Here is a 22,406-nt window from a genome sequence, read left to right as displayed (position 1 = left end):
TTTGGTTTTTTGAGACAGGGTTTCTCTGTATAGCCCTGGCTGTCCTGGAACTCACTCTGTAGACCAGGCTGGCCTCGAACTCAGAAATCTGCCTGCCTTTGCCTCCCGAGTGCTGGGATTAAAGGCGTACGCCACCACGCCCGGCTTAGACATATATTCTTAACACCAAGTTAGCATAATATCCCAGGTACTTTAGTATTTTTATTTTAAGACATTTCCCTGCTAAATTCCTCAGGCTGGTCTTGACCTTATGAAACTCTTCCTTAACCTCCCCAGTCATGGGATTATAGGGGTGCACCATATAACTGACGTACTGCCAGCTACCGTAAAAAGAAAAGTGAATTTGTGCTTTTGGAAGCTAGAATGGTGGACACTTTGAGAATAGGCCTGACTAGGAATAAACATGAGATTTCTGCTGTTCTCAGTCCCTGTGTTGGTTAAAGGGGAACGTTCAGATTAGAAAGAAACTAGACGAGCTGTTTACTTACTGTAAGTGTGTGTGTCTTTTCTATTGGAGCTAATGTGATAGGAATAAACAAGTCACCTGTGGCCCAGGGGCTCCAGGAAGAGACTTGGAAGAGGGAACCTTGGGACTTTTGGGTAGGAAGCGCATTGTGGAGGGAGGGAGGGAGGGAGGGAGGGAGGGAGGGAGGGAGGTGGGGCGTTGCAGAGCTGATCTGTCTAAGGAGAAGCATTCACACCTATGAAAAGTAGAATTAGCTCTTGGCATAAGGAAAATAAAGAGGGCACTGGAAAAGGAGTCAAGAAAGCAACTGAAAGCCCCAAGACCAAGGTTCCTAAGGAACTCGGCCGTGGCTTGTAGAAAGCCTGCAAAGACTTTCAATCCATGAATGAACTTACAAGAGCTTAGGGTCTTTTCCCATGGTGAGTAATTATTCTCTCTCTGTGTCTTTATTTCTTTCTCTCTCTCTTTTTTTGGAGACAGGGTTTCTCTGTATAGCCCTGGCTTTCCTGAAACTCACTCTGTAGACCAGGCTGGCTTCGAACTTAGAGATCCAACTGCTTCTCCATCCTGAGTGCTGGGATTAAAGACATGTGCCACCACTGCCTGGCAATTATACTTTCAAATACCTTTTCTGTATATTATTGAAAGGAAACCTAGTCTCACTCATTATTGTTAATTCAAAGCCCCATTCTAAATGAGACAAAAAAAGGAGCTGTTCCATTGTTTCGCTCTGTTCAACACTTCTCCTTTCGTTCCCTTTTCCTTGTTCAGAACCAAAACAAAACCAGTATGCAGCAGTGCGCTGTAACATATCTGCCCACTTCTCTGAAGAGCACCAGTGGTCAGGATGTCTTTCATTACAGGCAAGAAGAGAGGCGCAGGCGGTCCTTCCAGGATTACACTGGGCAGAAGATCACCCTTGAGGCCGTCCTGAACACGACCTGTAAGAAGTGTGGCTGCAAAGGTAGGGGAAGCTACCTTCCATTTCTGACTCCTTTCCTTGAGGTTGCTTTGCCGGCTGAGGGAGACCGTTAGTTTAGCTCCGTGTGTTTTTCAGTCAGCTGCTGGCTGCACTCACTCACACAGTTCTCTGAGTCACACTTATCTCCTAGCACAATTACTGTTCTACAGAAATTAAGTGTCTTGGAGATGCGTTCCTTACAGATCCAAGTTAGACCCTTTCTTTCTTCTTCATTTTTAGCTCAGAATTAGGTTCCAAATTCCTAACAGAGTGCCCTTTTCGTGATAGAGATAGAGGGCAGTCACTTGCTTTGGCTCTATTTCCTGAGGGTTCTTTTAGTCTTACTCAAATATTAAAAGCTTTTCATCCTGGCTTCCCTTATTGGAGCTATAATGAGAGAGATTGCTGTCTTCTCAGTTTGAGTGACCTCAATTTGTCATCTCCTGTCCCAAGATTCCACCCATCATGCTTTGTTCATTTTTACTTATTTTTTATAAAGATTTATTTTATTTTATTTATATGAGTACACTGTAGCTGTCTTCAGAGACACCAGAAGAGGGCATCAGAACCCATTAGAGATGTTGCCAGCCACCCTATGGTTGCTGGGAATTGAACTCAGGACCTCTGGAAGAACAGCCAGTGGTCTTAAACACTGAGCCATCTCTCCAGCCCTTATTTATTTATTTTTAGTATAGAATAGAGTTGGGGGCATGGGAAGGGAAATTGAGAAGGGAGGAGAGGAAGAGAGGGGAGAGAAGAGAAAAAGAAGAGGCCAACTAGGAACACGTATGGGGCGGGGAGGAGAGAGAGGGAGGAGTCATAGAGAGAAGCGAGTCAGAGCCGCTGTGTTCACTTTCTGCGCTGATTGAGCACTTCTGTGTCCTGGTTGGATTTGTGAGGTTTGTTGCTGTTGCTGTTGCTGTTGCTGTTGCTGTTGTTTTACATGCATTGCAGCTTCACCTGTCTGCATGTTTGTGTGAGGATGTTGGATTCCCTGGAACTGGAGTTACAGACAGTTGTAAGCTGCTGCCATGTTGGTGCTGGGAATAGAATCTGGGTCCTTAGAAAGAGAAGTCAGTGCTCTTAACTGCTGAGCCATCTCTCCAGCCCTGAATTTGTGGGGTTTTATAAGCTCCTACTTTATTAGTGAAGAGAGAGGAGAATGTGTTAGCAGTGAGGGAAGGCGTCCCCTGGAGGAGATTGTGGCAGATCCCTGGTATTTGGAAAACTGTGCCGTGTCCCCTTTCCAGACCTCATTTAACTTCTGGACTCATCATAAAAACACATTATACTTAGTTAGCTCTGTAGTTTTTCATGTGTTACCTTCCTGTGGCTCCAGGGGATTGGATGACCTCTTCTGGTCTCCTTGGGCCCCTGCACACATGTGCAGGTGTGTGTGTGTGTGTGTGTGTGTGTGTGTGTGTGTATATATATATACATATATACACATATATACAGAGTTTTAAAAAACCTAACTCACCCTCAAAAACAGAAGGGACCCTCAATAGTACCACAGGCCCAGTGTGGAACACCTTACTGATTTCCACCTGTTGCTCCATAGAGTTACAAGAATAACAAGTAGAATTCGACCCAGTCAGCAAAGGTCGAGTTGAAGGTGGTTGGTTGGCTTTGCTACATCAAAAGTAGCACAAAGCAGGGAGGCATCCAACCTGAGCTAAGTGTCGGCTTTGCTGCTGTGTGGCCCTGAGCTACTTAACTCTAGGTCTCAGTACCTGAGATACAGATGCAGGGGGTTGGGTTTCATGATCTCTGTGGCCCTTGCCAGACCTGACAGTCTGCGACTTCTCAGGCACCCTGGGTGTCTGTGCCTGTCTCTGTGTGTTAGCTTGGATGTCAGTACCACAAAGTGCCACCTCTCTCCCTTTAGGCCTTGGCCTGAAGTTCAGTTCCCTCTGTTACGCATTCTGCTCTCTAGAGCAGCTTTCATGTCAGGAACGAGTTCCAAAATAGATCTTTAAAAATTAATAAGCCCCATTGCTAAGGGAGGGCAGCATAAACCTGCTTGCTCGTGCCTTCTGCCATTTCCAGAGCCGCACCAGTGACTTTCACGGCTCTTGCACCAGCTGCTTGCCTGGCTCTGGTTGAGTGAGCATTGCCACCTTGAGGTGGCAGAAACGCTGCCCCAGATAAATTCAGTGATGTTTTGACTTGGAGGGTCCACCTGCCGAGGAGAGGGCTTCTCTCTAGCCCGTGTGCTCTTCCCACAGGCCACTTTGCCAAGGACTGTTTCATGCAGCCAGGGGGAACCAAGTATTCTCTGATCCCGGAGGAGGAAGAGGAAAAAGAGGAGGCAAAGGCAGAAGGACTTGAGAAGCCTGACCCCACAAAGAACTCTTCCAGGAAGAGAAAGAAGGTGAGAGCTGCCTTGCTGCTGTGTGTCACGGTTTGGTAGGTCTCAAATACAAACACTTCTTGTAAGCATTAGAAGTAGAGAAGAATTTGAAAAGCAAGCCCTCCTCATCCTTTCAGAGACAGTTGGTTTTTTTGTTTTTTTTTTTGTTTGTTTGTTTTTAAATCAACTATAGTCTGCCAGGTGTTTTTTGTTTTTGTTGTTGTTGTTGTTTGTTTTTAGATTTATTTATTTGTTTTATGTAAGTACACTGTCTCTGTCTTCATCTTCACACACCAGAACGGGGCATCAGATTTCATTAAAGATGGTTGTGAGCCAACATGCAGTTGCTGGGACTTGAATTCAGGACCTCTGGAAGAGCAGTCAGTGCTCTTAACCACCAAGTGTTTTTAAAAAGCTTGATGTTAAAAGCCATGTAATGGCAGATTCCCAAGAGTTCCAGGCCAACCTGGTCTACAGAGTGAGTTCCAGGACAGCAAGGGCTACACAGAGAAACCCTGTCTCAAAAAGCAAGACAAAGGGACTGAACAGATGGCTGTTCAGAAGAACAGAACTAACAGGCTACATAGAAAGACCCTGTCTCAAAGGAAGAATGAAAAGAAACAAACAGAAAACAACAACAAAAAAGATATTGAAGACTTTAGAGCTCTTGGGGTTGGAGAGATGGCTCTGTGGTTAAGAGCACTTGTTGCTCTTGCAGAGGACCTGGGTTCGATTCCCAGAACCCACATGGTGGTTCACAACCATTCTTAACTCTAGTTCCAGAGGGTTTGATACATGTGGTGCACATAAACATGTAGGCAAAACAACTCACACTAAATAAAATAAATAAATTAAATAAGGGCTTTTAAGATTCTAGGTAGCTTTTATCAAATTGTCTTCAATTTTTACCAAAACATTCTTGCCTGCTCCTGTCAGTACACGGGCACAGCTGTCTCCTGGAGTTGTCTCCTTTTGCTGCTTACAGCATAGAGATTCATAAGCAGATTGTATTGTGATACAGACAGAAACTGGGATGTAAATATTCTATGCAGAGAAGAAGGGAAAGTCGGCCAATAGTTGTTCCTTATCTTGCAGGATATTTCTGTGATTGGTTATTGAGTTTAGTCTTGTTCTGTTTTGTTCTGTTGTGGTTGCTGTCTGAAGGGTAGGGGAGAACAGGTTCTCTCACTGTGTGTCCTGGTTTAGCCTTGGAACTCTGTATTTGTAGACTAGGCTGTCCTCAAACTCACCAGAGGTTCACCTCATCCTCCTGAGTGCTGGGGTCACAGGTATGTACCTCCACACCCAGATTTTTTGGTATTTTTTAAGATTGATTTTCACACTGTAGCCCCTAGCTGGCTTTTAACTTTTAGTGGCCCTCTGGCTTCAGCCTGCTGAGTACTGGATTGCAGGTGAGCCCCCACACTCACCTTTTTGAAAATGTGTTAAGTGGTCATTTTGTGTCAGGCTTGCAAGCTCTCTTTTTGCTCAGGGGCACCCTCAGGAATGGAGGGTTGTTGTCATTGTGTAGGTAAGGGAAAGGGTCCATTATATCATTAGAAGAATTAGCCAAGTGCATGAAAATCATTGACTTGTATATTCTCTGCATGTCCCTAACCTGGGCTCTCCCTGGTACTTCAGACTTTGGATTGAGTCTTTTAAACTTAGTTTGAAGTCCTTGGGAACTTATGGCTGGCTGTGTACGTTTAAACTACACAGTTCTTTGATTTGCAGAGTGGGATTGTTGTGATCTTTGGCAGTGTTTCCTCTGAGGTGATGCCAGCCCCTCAGAATAGAAAGTGATGACATGTTAGTCCCTAATTGAATCTCAGTTTTAGGAGACATGGTCTCATGCGGCTCAGACTGAGCTCAAACTCCTTATGCAGTTCAGGCTGACCTTCAACTGACCCTCCTGCCTCTATCTCTGGAGCCATTCTTCACCACAACACCCAGCTCCAACACTCTTAAACACACTGCCATACTCTCCAGTCCTTTGGGGGTTTATTGTTATTATTTAATGTTTGTGGGTGTTTTGCCTGCATGCATGTCTGTACACTGTGTGTACACCTGACGCCAGCAGACACCAGAATGGGGATTTGGTTGTGAGCTGCTGTGTGGATGGTGGGAATTGAACCTGTGTCCTCTACTAGAGTTGCTAATACTCTTAACCAGTGAGTTATCTCTCCAGCCCCCACATAATCTCTTTTATGAGCTCTTTGACCAAACACACACATACCACACTTCCTATTTCTGCCCCTAAGAGAGAAGTTATAATGGCTTTATCTTATTCTCTGTCTCACATTCAGTTCCCAGGGCTGCTCCCTCCTCCTCTTCTTCCTCTTCCTCCTCCTCCTCTTCTTCATCCTCCTCCTTCTCCTCCTCTTCCTCCTCTTCCTCCTCCTCTTTCTTCCCCTCCTTCTCCCTCTTCCTCTTCTGCTTCTTCTTCCTCCTCCTTCTCTTCTTCCTCTTCTTCTCTTCCTCCTCCTCCTCTTTCTCCTTCTTCCTCCTCCTCTTTCTCCTTCTTCCTTCTCTTCTTTTTCTTCTTTCCTGAGACAGTGTGTGACTGCTTGCATCCCAGGCTAGCCTTGCATTGGTGACCCTGCTGCCGGCCGCCTGAGTGCTGTTGCTTTGTAGCTGTGCCTGGAAAGGGGCATATTTTAAACATTTTAAAATGACGTTGCTCCTGTGTCACACGTCTCCAGGACAGTGTCAGACACTTGATGTAACAAGACAGTAAGATCACCTTTAGCCAGTTTTTGTTTGTGTGTTTTGTTTTTTTGTTTTATGAGACAGGGTTTCACTTTATAACTGTGGTTGGCCTGACAGAGCTCTACCTGCCTCTGCCTCCTGAGTTATGAGATTAAAGAAATGGCTTGGGCAGTTTATCTAAAAATGAATTTATTTATTCATTTTGTTGGAGAGGAATGACATCGCCTTGCTTTTGTGGAGGTCCAAGGACCCATTTCTTCTCAAGTCTGCTCCAGTGTCTGCCTTCTGCATTCTGGTAGAAGAACCTAACTAAGCCTCTGAGACAGAAGATGCCCTGCAAAGTCTATTCGGAAGCCCTGGTGCTTCAGCTTTTTTAAAAAAACATATTCATTATTTCAGTGTATTATGGTGTGTGTGATGGTGTGCATGTGCCACAGCATGTGTCAGAGGTCAGAGGACAGCTTCGTAAGGTCAGCTCTCTCTTTGCACTCTTCTGTGGGTTCTGGGGCCTGAACGTGGGTCACAAGGTTTGTGTAGCAAGTGCTTATCTTGCTGAGCCACCCTCCTGCCTCTCCCCACCCTCTCCTACTTTTGAGAGATGGTCTGGCCTCCAGCTCACTGTGTAGTGGAGGATGACCTTAGACGCCTGGTCTTCCTGTCTTCATCTACCAGATGCTGAGATCACACCCAGGTAAGCTACATCCACTTCTGTGGTATGACGTCATCTCTCTCCCTTTCCTCCACACACACACTGTACTTGAGCTTCGTGCACTAATGGAGCTTCTGTTGTGTGTACCTCTGTTCCAGTCACTGAGGGACAGAATGAAGAAAGTGGCCAAAATCCCTATCTGGGCATTGCGAGTTAATGGAAGAGATGTAAACAAACTCAGCGTGACGTTAATATACCAAGTAGTGCAAATGCCACAGAGAAAGAGTTCTGGAGTTTTGTGGCATTGGACCCAGCACCTTGCGCATGCTAGGCCAGTGCTCTGCCACTGAGCCACAGCCCAGCCCTTCATTGCCATTACAGATAGGGTGCTACTCATATAGACTGTCATCTGAAGCCAGTGTAATAGTGTGCTCCTGTAATCCCAGCATGAGAGGCCAGGGGACTCAAGGTCAAGGCCTATCTGGGCTGCATAGCAAGGCCTTGTCTTAAAAAGAGTATTGTTAGCCAGGCAGTGGTGGCGCACACCTTTAATCCCAGAACTTGGGAGGCAGAGGCAGATGGATTTCTGAGTTCGAGGCCAGCCTGGTCTACAGAGTGAGTTCTAGGACAGCCAGGGCTGCACAAAGAAACCCTGTCTTGGAGAAATGTGTTAGTTTGAGTTGCTGTCTATGAAGATGGGAAGGAGACATGGACAAGGTTGAGTCTGTGAAATGGGATGGGCAAGGAATTGAGGTGCCTGTTACACACCCTAAGGAGACTGTGGGATAGACATTTGATTCACATCAGGATTCAGGGGAGAAGCTAAAGTAAAAGACAGAAAGGTCATCAGTGTTATCGATTGACTTGGAGTCTCTGAGATGGCCTGAGGTAAATTAGTAGGGATGGGGCATGCGAGGCGGGATGGGGCGTGCCCATCTTGGCTGATAGATGGAGGAAGTAACATCTAAGAACTGGCCATTAGAAGGTGCACCAGTAATCACAGCAGAACTGGGAGGCTGGCTTCAAGTGTGAGGCTAGCCTGAGCTACATCTTGAGTGCCAGGCTAGCCAGGGCAAATAGTGAGACTGTCTGAAAAAAACAAAAGCAAAGCTAAGCTCTGTGGGATACTCTCACAGGGTAGAGAAGCCAAGTGCTTCTTGTTTTCCTCTGTCGGAGGGGCAGGCTGTCAGCTCATTTACCTTCCCAGGACTACCCTGCCTAAGATGTGAGAGAGCCTCACCAGGCTCTCAAGCCCACAACATCAGTAATAAGCTGCCAAATTGAAAGCAAACCATGGATTTACCACTTTTCAGTCACATGGATGTACTTCCCAGCACAGTTGCTAAAACTTGGGAATGCAGGTCTGGAAGGCATTTTTTTCTACTCCATTGAAGGAATCCTTACCTTGTTTGCTCTACTTATTTGCTGAGACTGTGAAGAGACCGTTTGAAGGGCTAGACCCAGGAGTTGCCGAACATCTGCCTGTTGTGCATGAAGTTGTGGACTCAGTCCCTAGCACTGGGAGTGGGGGGGGGGGCTGTTAGGTATTGCTTAGTGCCTGTAATGTGTCAGGCTTACCCTTAGAGCATCCTTCAAAGTAAACACTGTTAAATAAGTCTCCTGTCCCAGCGACAGGGTGAGTCAAGTGTCAGACCTGGAATTTAACTGTCTTATTCTAAGATTGCGGTTCTGACCATCATACTATGAGGCTCTCTGTCACCTTCACGGAGGACGACAGGGCTCTTAGGAGATACACCCGTCCCACCATCCACATGCAGGGTTCAACCCTGCCTCTGTGATCTGGGATAGCTCTTCTAACTTCTCCACATCGTGGATACTGTTTCATTGAATCATCACAGCATGTGGTGTGGCTGCTATTCTTATCTGTTTTCCATTTGAAGGGCTAGACCTCAGTGAGGTGAGGTGACTCGCCAAGGCTGCAGAACAGTAAGTAGAGCTCAGGCCTAGCTCTGCCTGACCCTCTGTTCTGCCCAGGCTAACAAGGCTTGCAGGATGCTGGCTACAAAGCCTGCAGGGGTAAGAGCCTCACTTCTCTGCCTTCCCTCCCTCCCTCCCTCCCTCCCTCCCTCCCTGCCTCCCTCCCTTCCTCCCTCTCCTCTCCTCTTAGGAACTGCAGAGGCAGCTTATCCAGTGTGAAGAACTACCCAGGTTGCCCCACAGGATCCTGGGAGCCAACCTGCCAACTCTGTGGGTTTGTGCTGTTGTCTCTGGTGACATGGTTGTCTGGTGACATGTGTGGGGGTGTCTAACTTTAGTATTTTGCCCCTTGTGAGAAAAGAGAGAGAGAGAGAGAGAGAGAGAGAGAGAGAGAGAGAGAGAGAGAGAGAGAGAGATGCGGAATGTTCATTTACCTTTGGAACTTGCTGGCACATTCTGCTCCTTCTCACAGCACTTGCCCTTTCTTTGAGAGTGAGGGAAGGTCACGTGACCATGCTCCCTCCTGGAAGCTCCTTTACACCACAAGCAGCTCATGATAGTTACTACCCTTTGGGGGAAGAGAGACCACCAGAAGATCAGGATTGTCCCCAACCTCTGTGGCAGTGCCTCACCCCTCCAGGGTTCTGGACCTCCCAAGCCGTGCTCTGTGGAGTAAGCTTGCTTATGAAGATTTGGGGTTGGTTGGTTTGGTTTGGTTTGGTTTTTCGAGACAGGGTTTCTCTGTGTAGCCCTGGCTGTCCTGGAACTCACTTTGTAGACCAGGTTGGCCTCGAACTCAGAAATCCACCAGCCTCTGCCTCCCGAGTGCTGGCATTAAAGGTGTGTGCCACCACGCCCGGCCTGAAGATATTTTTTATTGAGAATGATAGCAGAGGGGCCAGTGGCGTTGCTCAGCAGGTGAGCGCAGCTGCCACACTGAGACCTGAGTTGGATCCCTAGGTGGGAGAGAAGCAACTCTTGAAAGATGGACTCTAACTGCTGGTTGTGGACTATGGAGTACAGTGCGCATGCACACACATAAATTATAACAATTACAGTAGAGACATACATATTCCTTCCAAAGAATGCAAATAGCCAATACACTCATGCAGTTCCAGCATTCGGGAAGCTGAGGCAGGGGGATAAGGAATTCAAGGAGAAACCTGGGCTATATGAGACACTGCTTCAAAAACTCCACCCCCCCAAAATACTTGTTTTTCCTGATGTTCTGAACATTAAAAAGATTGACCTAAACTTATTTGTTTTGAGACAGGGTCTCTTTCCATAGCCTGGTTATCTTGGAACTTACTCTATAGACCAGGCTGGCCAAGAACTCACTGAGGTTTACCAAGCCCATCTAGTAGGCCAGCAGTGGTGAAACACACCCTTATCCTAGCTGAGGCAGGCAGATCTCTCAATTCCAGCCTAGCCTGGACTACAGAGTAAGTTCCATGACAGCCAGGGTTACACAGAGAAACCCAGTCTCAAAAACAGACAAATGACAAAGACGAGATGCTTGTTTTAAAACAACAACAAACCATTGGGCTGGAAAACTGCTACTGAAGTTCATAGAGTTCTGTTCCCGGGACCCACACTGGGTGTCTCACAACCACACACAACTAATTCCAGTCTCAGGGGAGTCACAGGGCATTAACTGTGCACAAGTGAATGTGTGTGTGTGTGTGTGTGTGTGTGTGTGTGTGTGTGTGTGTGTGTGTTGGCGTGTCTGTGTTTTATGCATTAGCACACTTTCACCATGGTTCAAATAGGATGAAAGTCTACGAGTGCTGTGTGTCTTAGCGCTCCCTCTCATTTGGGATTTTACTGCCGTCTTTAGCCTGGCTGGGCTGGAGCTCCGGTGTGCGCCCTCCCAGATCTGCCTCTGAAGCACTGGGGTTGCAGGCAGGCACCATTTTGCCCGGGTTTATTTTTGCAAGGACTCGTGCAGTCCTGCCTGACTTTGAACTCCTCGTGTCCTTGTCCCCATTTCCCCACTGCTGGAATTGTGGGCGTGTACCACACACAGCTGTAGTTACCTGCTGATCACCTGCTGTGGTTTTCATGTTACAGATAGACACACCGAAGTTGAAACTTTTCATTTCCCTTTTAGGAAAAGAAGAAAAAGAAACATAGAGACAGGAAGTCATCTGATGGTGACAGCTCCGACTCTGAGAGTGATACGGGCAAGAAGGCGAGGCATTCATCAAAAGACAGCAAGGCCACCAAGAAGAAAAAGAAGAAGAAGAAGCACAAGAAGAAGCACAAGGAATGAGGATGGAACAAGCCACAGCAGCCCTGACTCCTGCAAAGACTCCCTAGTGAGAGTGTGGCCTCCTACCCTACTGACTTGTCCCCACAGTCTCAGATGGCTTCTCCTTATGCAGCAAGCAGTTTGGGTCCCCACAGGGCACCTCCCAACATGTTTTTCCCTTGTTGCTCCTGATCCTTTGCAAGCGACCCCTGCAGCCATTGCATTCACGCACTCAGTGTCTTCTTCACTCAGCAAAGGTTCCAGTCCCAACCCAGCTGCCACTGCCCGAGCTGAATTCCTCTGCAGGAGTCGATGCTGGAGCCACGGGTGCTGCTGTGGAGGTGGGTCTGGCCGCGAGAGAGCAGCCCCAACCTGCTTGCTGTCTGCGGTGGCTGTGGGTGGACTCTGCTGCCTCCACCCGCTTAGCCAGGGCCTGTACTCCAGTGACTGCTGAACCAGAGATCTGCAGCCAAGGTCATCGTTCTGCTTCCTGTCTGTCACGGTGTGAGTGACTGGTTCCATTTCAAGCCTCTGCTTAAATTCCTGGCATAAATGGGAATGTGTTTTGTTTTAAACTTTCCAAAAAGGCTTTATTCCTATAATCCTTCCTGGGTGACTTACAGAGTTAACACATCGGTTCACAGAAAACACTTAGTATGTTATCTAAGACCCTGGAAAGATGCCAAGCCTAGGCACAAAGCCAAGGTCACAGCTTTCTTGAGATTACTCATAAACCCTCTCTTCCATAGTGAAGACCACTTCACCTTGTATTTGTAACCCTAGGGACTTGCTGGGCATGAGTGGGCGGCTCTTAGCAGTCACCTCCCACCACAGTTGTTCACACCTGGACCTTGATGTCCTGAGCCTGTACTCCAGAGGGAGGGTGACCACAGCACCCCATTCAGCAAATCCAGAATGTTCTGTGAAGTAGCACACAGTGACAGCCAGCTGCTCTCCATGGGTGGGCCAGTGTGAGGGCTTGCATAGATGCTAGGATGACGCTAGCTTCTCTGAGCCTAGGCAGGCCAGTGTAAGGCTTGCATAGATGCTAGGATGACGCTAGCTTCTCTGAGCCTTGGCAGGCCAGTGTGAGGGCATTGCATAGGTGCTACTAATCCCTAACTGAGCCTGAGACTGTCCACTCGGCTCCTTGACAGTGCTGCGTCCCAGGTGACCTACAGGCCTTCATTTCAACCTGACACACAGGAAAGGAAGACCAAAGGCAGGAGACAACTGGGTGGCCTTGGTTCTGTTTTATTAACCTTGGAGCACCCTTTGGATACAGTTTTAAAAAATAAACCACATACACAATAGGACCTGGGTCCAGGCTGATGCCCCATATCTCCAGAAAAATCCCAACCCAAGAGTATTTATACAAAATGTCAGAGGGGAAAACCATGAGGCAGCATGGTGCTGAGCTGAGGGGCAGCCATTGGCAGAGGAGCGAGCGGTCAGTGACAGAGCAGCCAGGTCACGCCTCCTTCTCATAAGTCCGAGTGCTCACCACATTGCCATGAGTGAGAGTCTAGAAGGAAAAGACAGGGTCAGATGAGGCAGAGCAGGGGAGGGAGTGCTCCCCACCCTCATCCTGATCAGCACTTGAGTACCTACTGTGTGCCGGGCACTTTTTTCTGATACAAATCTTTTAAGATGTTATAATTACCATTTTAGAGATTTGAGGGTTAAAATAGGCCCTTGAGAGAGGAGGTAAACTGGTCATGATCCAGTACATTCCTGTTCCTCTTTTGTGTTCAGTGCCTGCCTAAGGGGGTGCCTGGTGCATGCGGCAGACAAACAGGTGATAAGAACAGCCAGAGCCTTGAGAAACTGCTAAGCTGCCATTTTCTCCCTCCCCTAACATCCAGTGTTCTGGCATGGTAGAGCCCAGCCATGGCCTCACCTTACACTAACTGCCCAGTGAACATGGTCCTCTCTGTTACCTCCCTTCCAGAGGGAGGCCCCTCACTTCTAACTCAGTGGGGACCCCAGTCTCATGTGAATATGCAATCAGTGGGTTCCACTGAGCCACCAAGGTCTGTGGTGCGGACATTGTGGTCCATACTCCTGGCCCAGGTACAAAAATATAGGGACTATTCCAGGGATGCTCTCAAACTTGTCCCAAAGCAGATCTGCAGGCCTGGTTGCATCACCTCCTATCTAGACAATAGATATTTTCAGGAAGCCAGGAACAGTAGACAAAACCATGAATAAGGAGGGGCTGCCCCCTGGCAGTGCCTACCAGGCACACACTTGCTCCCGCAGATGCCTGCATTACTACCCAGGAGGGGAGAGCATGGCAGCTGCTCCTCTCCAGACTGGGATCCACTGGCCCTGCTTTCTGCCTCTTCCCGGGGAACAGCAAGCAGGGGTGCCTGCTGCGTTCTTCCCACTTGGCTAGTGCTTTGGACTCTGAATACACTGGCCTCCCAGCAGCCCCCAGGCTGCGGCCACTACTCATTTCAGTGGCCCTTGAAGAAGGTTATGTGTTGTCAGATAGCCTTTAGGCTGATGCTTGAACCAAGACCTGTGTAAATTCACAACCACGACCCCACCCCTGCCTCTCTTGCCCTAGTTGGGCTGAAGAAATTGTGGTACTTGTTGCTGTAAGGCCTGGCACTGCCCATCTTACCAGGATGAGTTTCCCGTCAACTAACTCCCTTGTTAGTGTTGTCTCCTGCTCGTTCCACTTCTGTACATGGATGAGTTTGCCTCCGTCCAGCGTCACCACTGACTGTGGAAAGAGACAGAGCCTAAGCTGTGACCAGAGCCAGGACAAAAGGGCAGAAGGAGCTGGGACAAACCAGGAACCTAACCAGTGATGGTGCTGGGATCAGCATGCAGACAGCCCACCTCCAGCCCAGCTGCCCAGGCTTCCTGCTCTGTGGCCACTCAGCAGGGGTAGGGCCCTCAGGCAGTGGGCTGGTGAGACAGGCAGCTCAGCCTTGGGATATATTGGAAAATTAGACTTTTGTTTCTATCATGTGACCTCTTAACTGGCAAAAGAGTGGCAATTGCAAGGTCCTTGGATCTAGGACCCAGGTATCCTTGGAGTGTTCTCTAGCTCTAGTTCCAGTGACCATTCAGTCCTCGGTGCTGCCAGCCTATCTCAGCTAGCTCATGTTGGGCAGCTGCCCTAGATCTTTCTTCTCTAGGGAGTTGCAGGTCAGAAGGAGAGCTAAGCAGGGTTTGTCAGTAGGAGTCTAGAAAGGTGATGGCTGTGTGTGATCAGTCATCTCTTTCCTGTCTATACTCCACCTTCTGGAATCTTCATTCCCTGTTGTCCAGACATCCCAGTGGACCACTGTTGTATTTAATGTGGAGTCTGGTCCCTCGAGGAAGATGGCAAGTTCAAGGATGTAGGTAGGTAGGGACATGTGGTGGAGCAGGGTGCAGCAGGGCGCCTTCTCCATCTCCACGGCCAGCCTGCTGTATGGTCCTGAGCTGGGCTTTAGCTCCTCTACAACTGCAAGACTGGTTGGTACCTACTCTGTTCTTTCTGGGGGTGGGGGGGGAGGCAACTGTGAGGAGGAAAGAGCTGAAGAGATGAATTTTAGGGTCATGACATAGAGGATGCTGGTACAGGGACAACTTACAGATACAGGTGTTACTTAGTTCTGTGCCTGGCCTGGGGCTGGGAGATTTCATGCAAGCTGCTAAGATAACCACCGTGAGATAACTGAGCATCCCTGGAGCATCACTCCCTCCCATACCCTGAAATAAATACTTGAAGAGACTACAGACACCCAACAGCACTCCTGTTGGTAAATGCAGGTCCTGAAGCCTGTCAACTGGTGGCACTGGAAACAGTTTGTCCCGGTCAGTGGTCTAGCCTGGGAGCTATAGAACAAGAAACCTGTGGATAGAACTCAGCTTGTTGTTCCCAGCTGCCTCCTCAGCTGCCAGAGCCAGGATGACCTCGCTGTAGGGCACTGACTTCTGGGCATCATTCCTAAAACACTTCAGGTCACAGCCATGGCTGCTGATGTCCTCAGAGCCAGTGTGTACCTTGGTGTACAAGGTCACCCAGCTGGAGCTGGAGGCACAAGGTCGGAAGAATATCTTGGCTCTGCTGCCCACTCCAGTGACAGCTGATAGATCCTTCCCAGGAAGGTGAGAAGAAAACAGGCCAGAGCTTGTACTCAGCCCCTGGGCCATCCCAGGCCTGAGCAGGCTTTATGAACCTGCCCCTTGGGCTTAAAAAGCCAAGGAGCTAAGAGGGTCAGCCTCTTACCTTGTGGTGTTCCCAGAGCTCTCCATCCCCTTTTTCTGACTCACCTTGACCTTCCTGTCATCTGCTGTCACCTCGTCGAAATCTATTCCCAGCTGAAAGCTGATCTCTGTGTTCTTGAAGGTACTTTGTGTCTTTATGGTGATAGTTTCCCCGTTCTTCTCGATGATGGTGGTAGGCTTGGTCATGCTAGCCACCTGCCTGGTGGCAAAGCCCACACCTAAGGGCAAGGGCAGATGGTTGAGGACACATGAGCTAGGGTAGAGAAGTGTTGTACAGACCCAAAGAGAAGTTTGGGGCCTAGGCATGGGGAAGGCCGTCCACAGTGGTCCACGTCTTTGTGTGAGGCCGTTTTCTCATTCAGTCTTTTCCTTAGTTTGGCAGCTGTTAAACTCATGTCAAATATGAGTCATGTGGATGTCGGGGAGGGTCGGCAACAGCGGGAATGAAGGTACCAAGGGGTGTGAGCCACATAGCCAGCCCCTTGCGCTGTCCTGTCCCTGAAAGATTTTATAGATGTGAACAGGGTCACAAGTCAGATGGAAGCTGCTAAGCACTGTGTCACTCCAGAGCTGGGTACCTGCTGGCTTCTCGTCTCCTGAACACTCAGAACAGGGACTGAAGAACCAAGAGCTCATCAACTGCCTTCTTGAGTCCCCTGGACAAGGGTTGTCTCCCATTTCCTCCCAGAAAACTGAGACAGCAGTGCTCTCTGCCCTCTGTGTGGCAGCGCCACAGTTTCAAAGCCTCCTGGTTAGAGATACAAAGGAGTTTTGTCTTCCACAGACATAGAGGGCTGAAATAGTAACGACAATGGGATGACTTGGAAGTCCCTGGGGAGACTCCTGACATAATCATTGGATCTGAGTCCTAGGCAAGGTCCCAAGTGTCCCTCAAGCAGGTGAAGTACACAGACCCTTAGGTCCAAGCCTTTGGTGCGTTGGGTTGTTAGCTTTCCTGGAATCTTCCATGGTTGACTACCTGTTGTCTGGCCCCAGCACACGCTGAGCCATCCCCAGTGATGTGGCAGGAGGCAGCCCAATATAGGGCGATGGTATTGTGCATCTGCTAGAAGCTGTGTACAGTGCACGAGCTCTAAGTGGTGGCCAAGTATTCTTGGGACAGCCCTAAACCTAAGCTTTACACTTTCCGTTTACAAAGGCGGAGACACTGTGCTGTCTTAGCCAAAGCCAAACGGGCCAAGCATGGTGACTCCACTAGAACCTCACTCAAGAGGCAGGGGACTGGAGCAGGGGAAATGCCGAGAATTCAAGGCCAGCTTGGGCTGCGTAGCTCCAGAGCACGGACCTGTGAGACCCTGTCGAAAAGGCTAAATTAATAAATAATCCACGTTTAGCAACATAGATTCCCAGACTGTCTTTTAGTCTCACTGTGTCATTCTTGGAACAACATACTCTACCCTTCAAGCCACCGACTGTGCTTGAAGTCACTGAAACTAGGCTGGGCAGCTCTGTCCTAAGACCCTTTGGTTCTATAGGATATGTCAAGGGCTTTGGCTGCACAACAAGAAGTGAGAGACTTGGCTTTGCCTACTGGTATCTGGTTGACTTGAGCTTCAGCAGTGAACCAGCAGCCATTTTCCCAGGACCCACCTACAGGCGTAGGGTGCCAGTGAAGCCAGTTACTGCTGGAAGCTGGGGTGCACCTTCACTTTACTGGCCTTCAGCCTGTTGATATTTTTGGGCTAAATAGAATTTCAGTCCCCTAACTAAAGCTGAGGGTGCAGCTTGGGAGAATCCCATGCTCAGCCTGCTCAAGGGCCTGGTTTCTGTCAGCACCCACAGAATGGTGACCCGAAGGCCCGAAGACAACATGCCCTGAGGCAGAAAGAAGTCTAGGAAGGCTGCCGCAGCTCAGGGAAGCAGAACTAAGCCCAGGTAATCTAGTACTCCCCAACTTCACAGCCAACTAGCTGGGCGTGGGCGCACGCCTCTAACCCCAGTGTGGGAGAGGCAGAGGCAAGAGGACCTGGTCTCCTTAGGGAGCTCCAGGAGAGTCAGGGATACACAGTAAGACCTTGTCTCAAAACAAAAGACAAGACCAGCTGCCTTCCTGGAGAGCCATGCTGTCCTCAGGGTAGGGTAGGTGCCGGTGGGAGCCCTGGCTGAAGATGTGGTTCAGCAGTCACGATGCTTGCTTAGCAATGGGTCTTGCGTTCCATTCCCAAAACCAAAAGACAAATTGCTTTGTGGGCCTGCTTCAGAGAAGAGCCGGAAGTAAGTGAGAGGCCCCTACACACACCCCTCAACGTGTTCTATTCCAGCCCTCCTTCCTGGGGAAGAAGGAGTGGAAGCTAGCTCAGGCATGACACGGTCCCGTTTTCCCTGCCCCAGCCTCGTAGACCAGGATGATATAGTCAGGGAGGGTCTTTATCTAAGCCCAAGGCAAGAAAGGAAGGGCTGGGGCCCATTTGGGTAAGTGGGTCATATGACATTCCCCACTCCCTGTCCTCTTGAAATGGGAAGAACTCTAGATAGTTCTGGGTTCTCAACTATTTGGAAGGTTGAGCTAGCAGATTACAAGATCAAAGCCAACCTGGGCAAGTTAGTGAGAACCTGTTACACAGTAAAAAGAGTGTGTGTGTGTGTGTGTGTGTGTGTGTGTTGGGGTGGGGGGAGTGTACAGGCATGCACAAGGCTCTAGGTTCAGTCTTCAAAAAGAAATCCCGGGCTTTCCTATCAGGTGATGAGCTCTTTTTAAAGACACGGTTTCTCTGTGTAATCCTGGCTGTCCTGGAATTCTCTCTGTATAGACCAGGCCTGGAACTCAGAGATTCGCCTGCCTCTGCCTTCCAGAGTGCTGCTATTAAAGACGTGTGTCACCGCCAACACCACACAAAGTGAGGTTCTTTGAAGCATTACTCTTCCCCAGCCCCAAGCCACTCTCCCTTCCCAGTTCTCAACCTTCCTTCTGGCTCCTCTGCTCTACCCCGGGCAAGGGCTTTCTTCACCCTATCCCCAGCACTGATCTGGTAGCCGGCACTGATCGGGTGGCCAACTGGTGCGGCCGGGAAGCCTACGTGTAGTGGTCATCTTGCCCCTCTAACAGCAGCGTCTCCGACTGATCTCAGGCGTGGTTACACACACTGCAGGTGAAGGTCAGGCTGGTGAGAACCAGGGCATCTTCCAGAGAGAGGCCTCTTCACTACCCCAACATGGAGGGGGAGGGCTTGCTGCTGACTGTGCCTGGCTTTGTCTTCACCCCTTCCCAGATGGAATTCACTGATTTTCTTTAGCCTTCCTCCAGGCTCCTAGGTACTTCCTCTTCCAGTACACTCCCATCTGCTCTATTCCCTTTCGGGATTCAATTTCTGGACCACCATGCTCCTCTTTGCTTTCTCCTGTGGCCAGCCTCCCGCCCTTCTTTCTTTCCTCTCTCCACCACCAGATCACCTCCATCGCTTCCTAGAAAGCCACCCAGCCAGGACCTCTGCGGCCACAGCTGCCTTCCCCTCCAGCTAAGAGGCTCGCCAAGCTTGGACCGGGACACCCCCCTCCCAGGATGCCGGGGTGGGGTGGGGTGGAGTGGAGTGGCTTCAGCCCAGGCCACCCTCCGCACCTCAGTATTCCCTGTCTGGACTGGCGAGGAGCTTGTGGAAGGCACATGGGGTACTCCCCCTGGGAGCTCAGCGCCAAGACCGCCTTGCGGGCCCTCCTGACCCTAGATCCTGCGCCAGTCGTTCGCTCACCGAGTGACTTCATGTAGTCATCAAAATTCTTGCTGTCCACTAGCTTCCAGGTACCTACAAAGGCGTCCGCCATGGTGCGATGAGACAGGAGGCGTGCAGGCACTGGGAACCGCAGTTCCCGGCTGGACAGCCTCTTTAAATAGCCCTCGCATCACATGATGAAAGTGGCCCACACCCCTCGCTCCCGAAATAGGAAGCCGGGGCTTGCACTCCCGCAAAGGGCTGGCGCCCATCCCCCCACAGCCCTCCCGGCGCCTACGTCAGCGGCGCCCCGCGGTCCTGCTGGTGCCATCTAACCCATCCCTGGCCTGGCTGCGGGGCGCTTCCCGCAACCCAAGTAGCGCATCCCACGGCCATACTGAAAGGAAACTCGCTCTTGAGCTGGTGCCACGCTGGGGAAACGCCGCCTGATCCTTCTGCCGCCTTGTTTTTTAATTCGCTGTGGTTTTATTCTTATATTGTGCATGTACGTGTAGGCGCACTTATGGAGAAGGGGTGGGGTACTGGGGCGTTGTAACTCGCGGGTGTCCCTTCTCTCCTTCCACCGTGTGGGTCCCACGTATCAAACTGGGGTCGTCAGGCTTGACAGTAAGGGCCTTTACCCAATGACCCATCTCAACGGCCCTATGTCCTCTTCTTGTAGAAGAGGCTCAGAGGCTCGGAGAGGAATGACGCGGTCGCCATAAGTAAAAAAGAATGGGAGCCCGGACTGAGAGCATGGTCTAGTAGCCTTTGAGCCCTCTTGCTCCTCCCAGACAAGTGGAGAAGAGTTGCCTTGGACACCGCGGATGGCTGAGCTGCCCAGCGCCTCACCTGCTCGCGGAGAACGTGACCTTGCTTCCCTCATGCTAGCCCACACGTGCTAGCCCCTCCCTGCGGAATGTCTCCTGCCTGCGCCTTTCTCCGCAGTCCCACCCGCCACCGCTGCCTGAAAGCGCTCCAGGCTTTACTGACCTCTGAGCTTGGGCCAGGGTCGTTCTTCACTCCGCGAAGACAATTTGTCTACTCAGAGGGTTCTTCCGGCCTCGGCCACCTTAACTCCCGGAATGCCGCGACCCTCTGCTGGAGTCAGTTTTTTCCCTGACTTCTGCCACTAGACTGTGTGTTACCTTAAAACACATGTTATTTTTTTTTTAAAGATTTATTTATTTATTAAGTGTAAGTACACAGTAGCTGTCTTCAGATACTCCAGAAGAGGGAGTCAGATCTTGTTAAGGATGGTTGTGAGCCACCATGTGGTTGCTGGGATTTGAACTCAGGACCTTTAGAAGAGCAGTCAGTGCTCTTAACCGCTGAGCCATCTCTCCAGCCCCTAAAACACATGTTATTAAATAAGACCCCACTATTGATGATTGTAGCCTACTTCAGGGCAGGGCACTCAGCTTTTTCACTGGTAGGTGGTCTCACCCCCTTTTTACAGGTGAGTAAGGGAACCTCAGTGGAGCCTATTCCTTAGTTCAGCAGTTTCTGTTTAATTACCAAGTTAGCATCTCAAGGTGTAGCTGGGGTTGACCTTGAACTAAAGATTCTCCTACCTCTGTCTCCTGGATTACAGCTGTGTGCCGCTGCTCTGGCTTGAGCCAACAGTTATTAGGGCACCTGGAGGCAAGAGAATCCTGAGTTGGGGGCCAGTCTGAGCTAAGGCGAGATACTCTCTCAAAATAAGCTCCTGGTCTGTGCAGGCCCTGCTTTGGAGAAGACCACATGGAGCAAGGTACAGGCTAAAAGTACCCCCTCTGCGAGTGACTCTAGGAGGGACCTGTCCTGACTTGGGGATTCAGAGGAAGAGGGACATAGATGAATTTCTGAGCTCTCTACAAGGGACGGAGTGGTATGCACAGAACTTCAGCCTCTAGAAGGGTGTGCAGGGTAATCATTCCGGAACCGTCACCGGAGCTCTGGAGCCGGACCGGTTTACCTGCAGTGTGGCGAGCCTCCTTCCTGGGCCTCTGTTTGTCCCTGTGGAAGTTCCTTCCTCCCACCCATGGGCTGTTCTGAGAAGGAGACCAGTAAGGAAAAATCCTCTCACCCCTGTCTTGATGCCTTTGGAGAGTTCAGTTGCCAAAAGGCTGAGAGGCCCAATTCTGCCAAAGCTACAGGGACGGCCTCAGGGCTGGGCCTGGAGCCCTGGTGACCTCAGCGATAGAGCAGGTGCCAAGGGAAGGAGGACATGGGAGGGTTTCTGATTCAAGGTCACAGGCTTTAGGCAAGGAGCCTCTTCTCTCAAAGCCTGAGAGGCCTGACACCCAGGGACCAGAGTAGCCTGCCTCCGTGGAGCGTGGAACACAGCGCTGGCTATCTGGGGCTGGCAGGCAGCTGCTGGCAAAAAGGTCCGTGTCCTAGTCCCGATCTCAGGTGTACTAGCCGTGCCGTGTGGTCTTGAGCAGTTCACTTAAGTCACTTGGAATCAGTTCCGTCTTTGAAATGGGAGATATTTGGAAATCATTAGAGAAAATACATTAAAAACTCTGGTTTGTATTTTTTGTTTTTTGACAGGATTTCTCTATATAGCCCTAACTATCCTGGAACTTACTATGTGGACCAGGGTAGCCTCGAACTCAGAGATCTACGGGCCTCTGCCTCCTGAGTACTGGGATCAAAGTCGTGCACCACCGTGTCTAGCCCTGATCTTTTCTTCCTCCTCTTCCTTCTTCCTTCTTCCTCTTTCTCCTCCTCCTCCTCCTCCTCCTCCTCTTCCTCCTCTTCCTCTTCCTCTTCCTCCTCTTCCTCCTCCTTCTTTTTTCCCCCTAAGACTGGGTTTCTCCATGCAACCCTGGCTGTCCTGGAATTCACTGTGTAGATCAGGCTGGCCTCAAACTCAGAGATCCACCTGCCTCTGTTTCCCAAGTGCTGGGATTAAAGGCAGGCATGCACCATCACCTGGCCAGTGTGTTTCAAGAATAGCCACTGAGGGCTGGAGAGATGGCTCAGTGGCTAAGAGCGCTGACTGCTCTTCCAAAGGTCCTGAGTTCAAATCCCAGCAACCACATGGTGGCTCACAACCATCTGTAATGGGATCTGGTGCCCTCTTCTGGTGTGTCTGAAGACAGCTACAGTGTACTCGTATAAATAAGATCTTTAAAAAAATAAAATAAAATAACAAAGCCAGGCGTGGTGGCGCACGCCTTTAATCCCAGCACTT

At 49.8% G+C, this 22,406-nt stretch overlaps 2 protein-coding genes across 5 annotated transcripts in view; one reads left to right on the top strand and one right to left on the bottom strand.

Annotated features, from left to right (window-relative positions):
* The window catches only part of Zcchc17 (zinc finger CCHC-type containing 17), a 41,853-nt gene extending 29,774 nt beyond the window's left edge, over positions 1-12,079 (top strand). For 3 of the 4 annotated variants that reach the window (XM_029539689.1, XM_029539687.1, XM_029539688.1), the window contains 3 exons: positions 1,330-1,430; positions 3,656-3,801; positions 11,187-11,929. In XM_029539689.1, coding sequence (XP_029395549.1) covers positions 1,330-1,430; positions 3,656-3,801; positions 11,187-11,348 — 409 coding nt within the window. In that variant the 3' untranslated portion in view covers positions 11,349-11,929. Of the gene's footprint in view, positions 1-1,329; positions 1,431-3,655; positions 3,802-11,186 lie in introns of all 4 variants that reach the window. The other variant, XM_021200187.1, reaches the window with a different exon arrangement.
* A 482-nt stretch (positions 12,080-12,561) lies between these two features.
* On the bottom strand, positions 12,562-19,389 carry Fabp3 (fatty acid binding protein 3). The gene is made up of 4 exons (XM_021200681.2): positions 19,265-19,389; positions 15,603-15,775; positions 13,957-14,058; positions 12,562-12,852 (listed from the first exon to the last, which is right to left on the bottom strand). Exons 1-4 carry the CDS (start codon positions 19,335-19,337, stop codon positions 12,799-12,801), a joined length of 402 nt encoding a protein of 133 aa, XP_021056340.1. The 5' UTR covers positions 19,338-19,389; the 3' UTR covers positions 12,562-12,798.
* Positions 19,390-22,406: the final 3,017 nt, after the last annotated feature.

Source organism: Mus pahari, chromosome 6 (genome assembly GCF_900095145.1).
Source record: "Mus pahari chromosome 6, PAHARI_EIJ_v1.1, whole genome shotgun sequence".
Classification (NCBI taxonomy): Eukaryota; Metazoa; Chordata; class Mammalia; order Rodentia; family Muridae; genus Mus; species Mus pahari.
The sequence above is the reverse complement of the archived record's forward strand: the minus strand, read 5'-3'. Positions and strand labels throughout refer to the sequence as shown.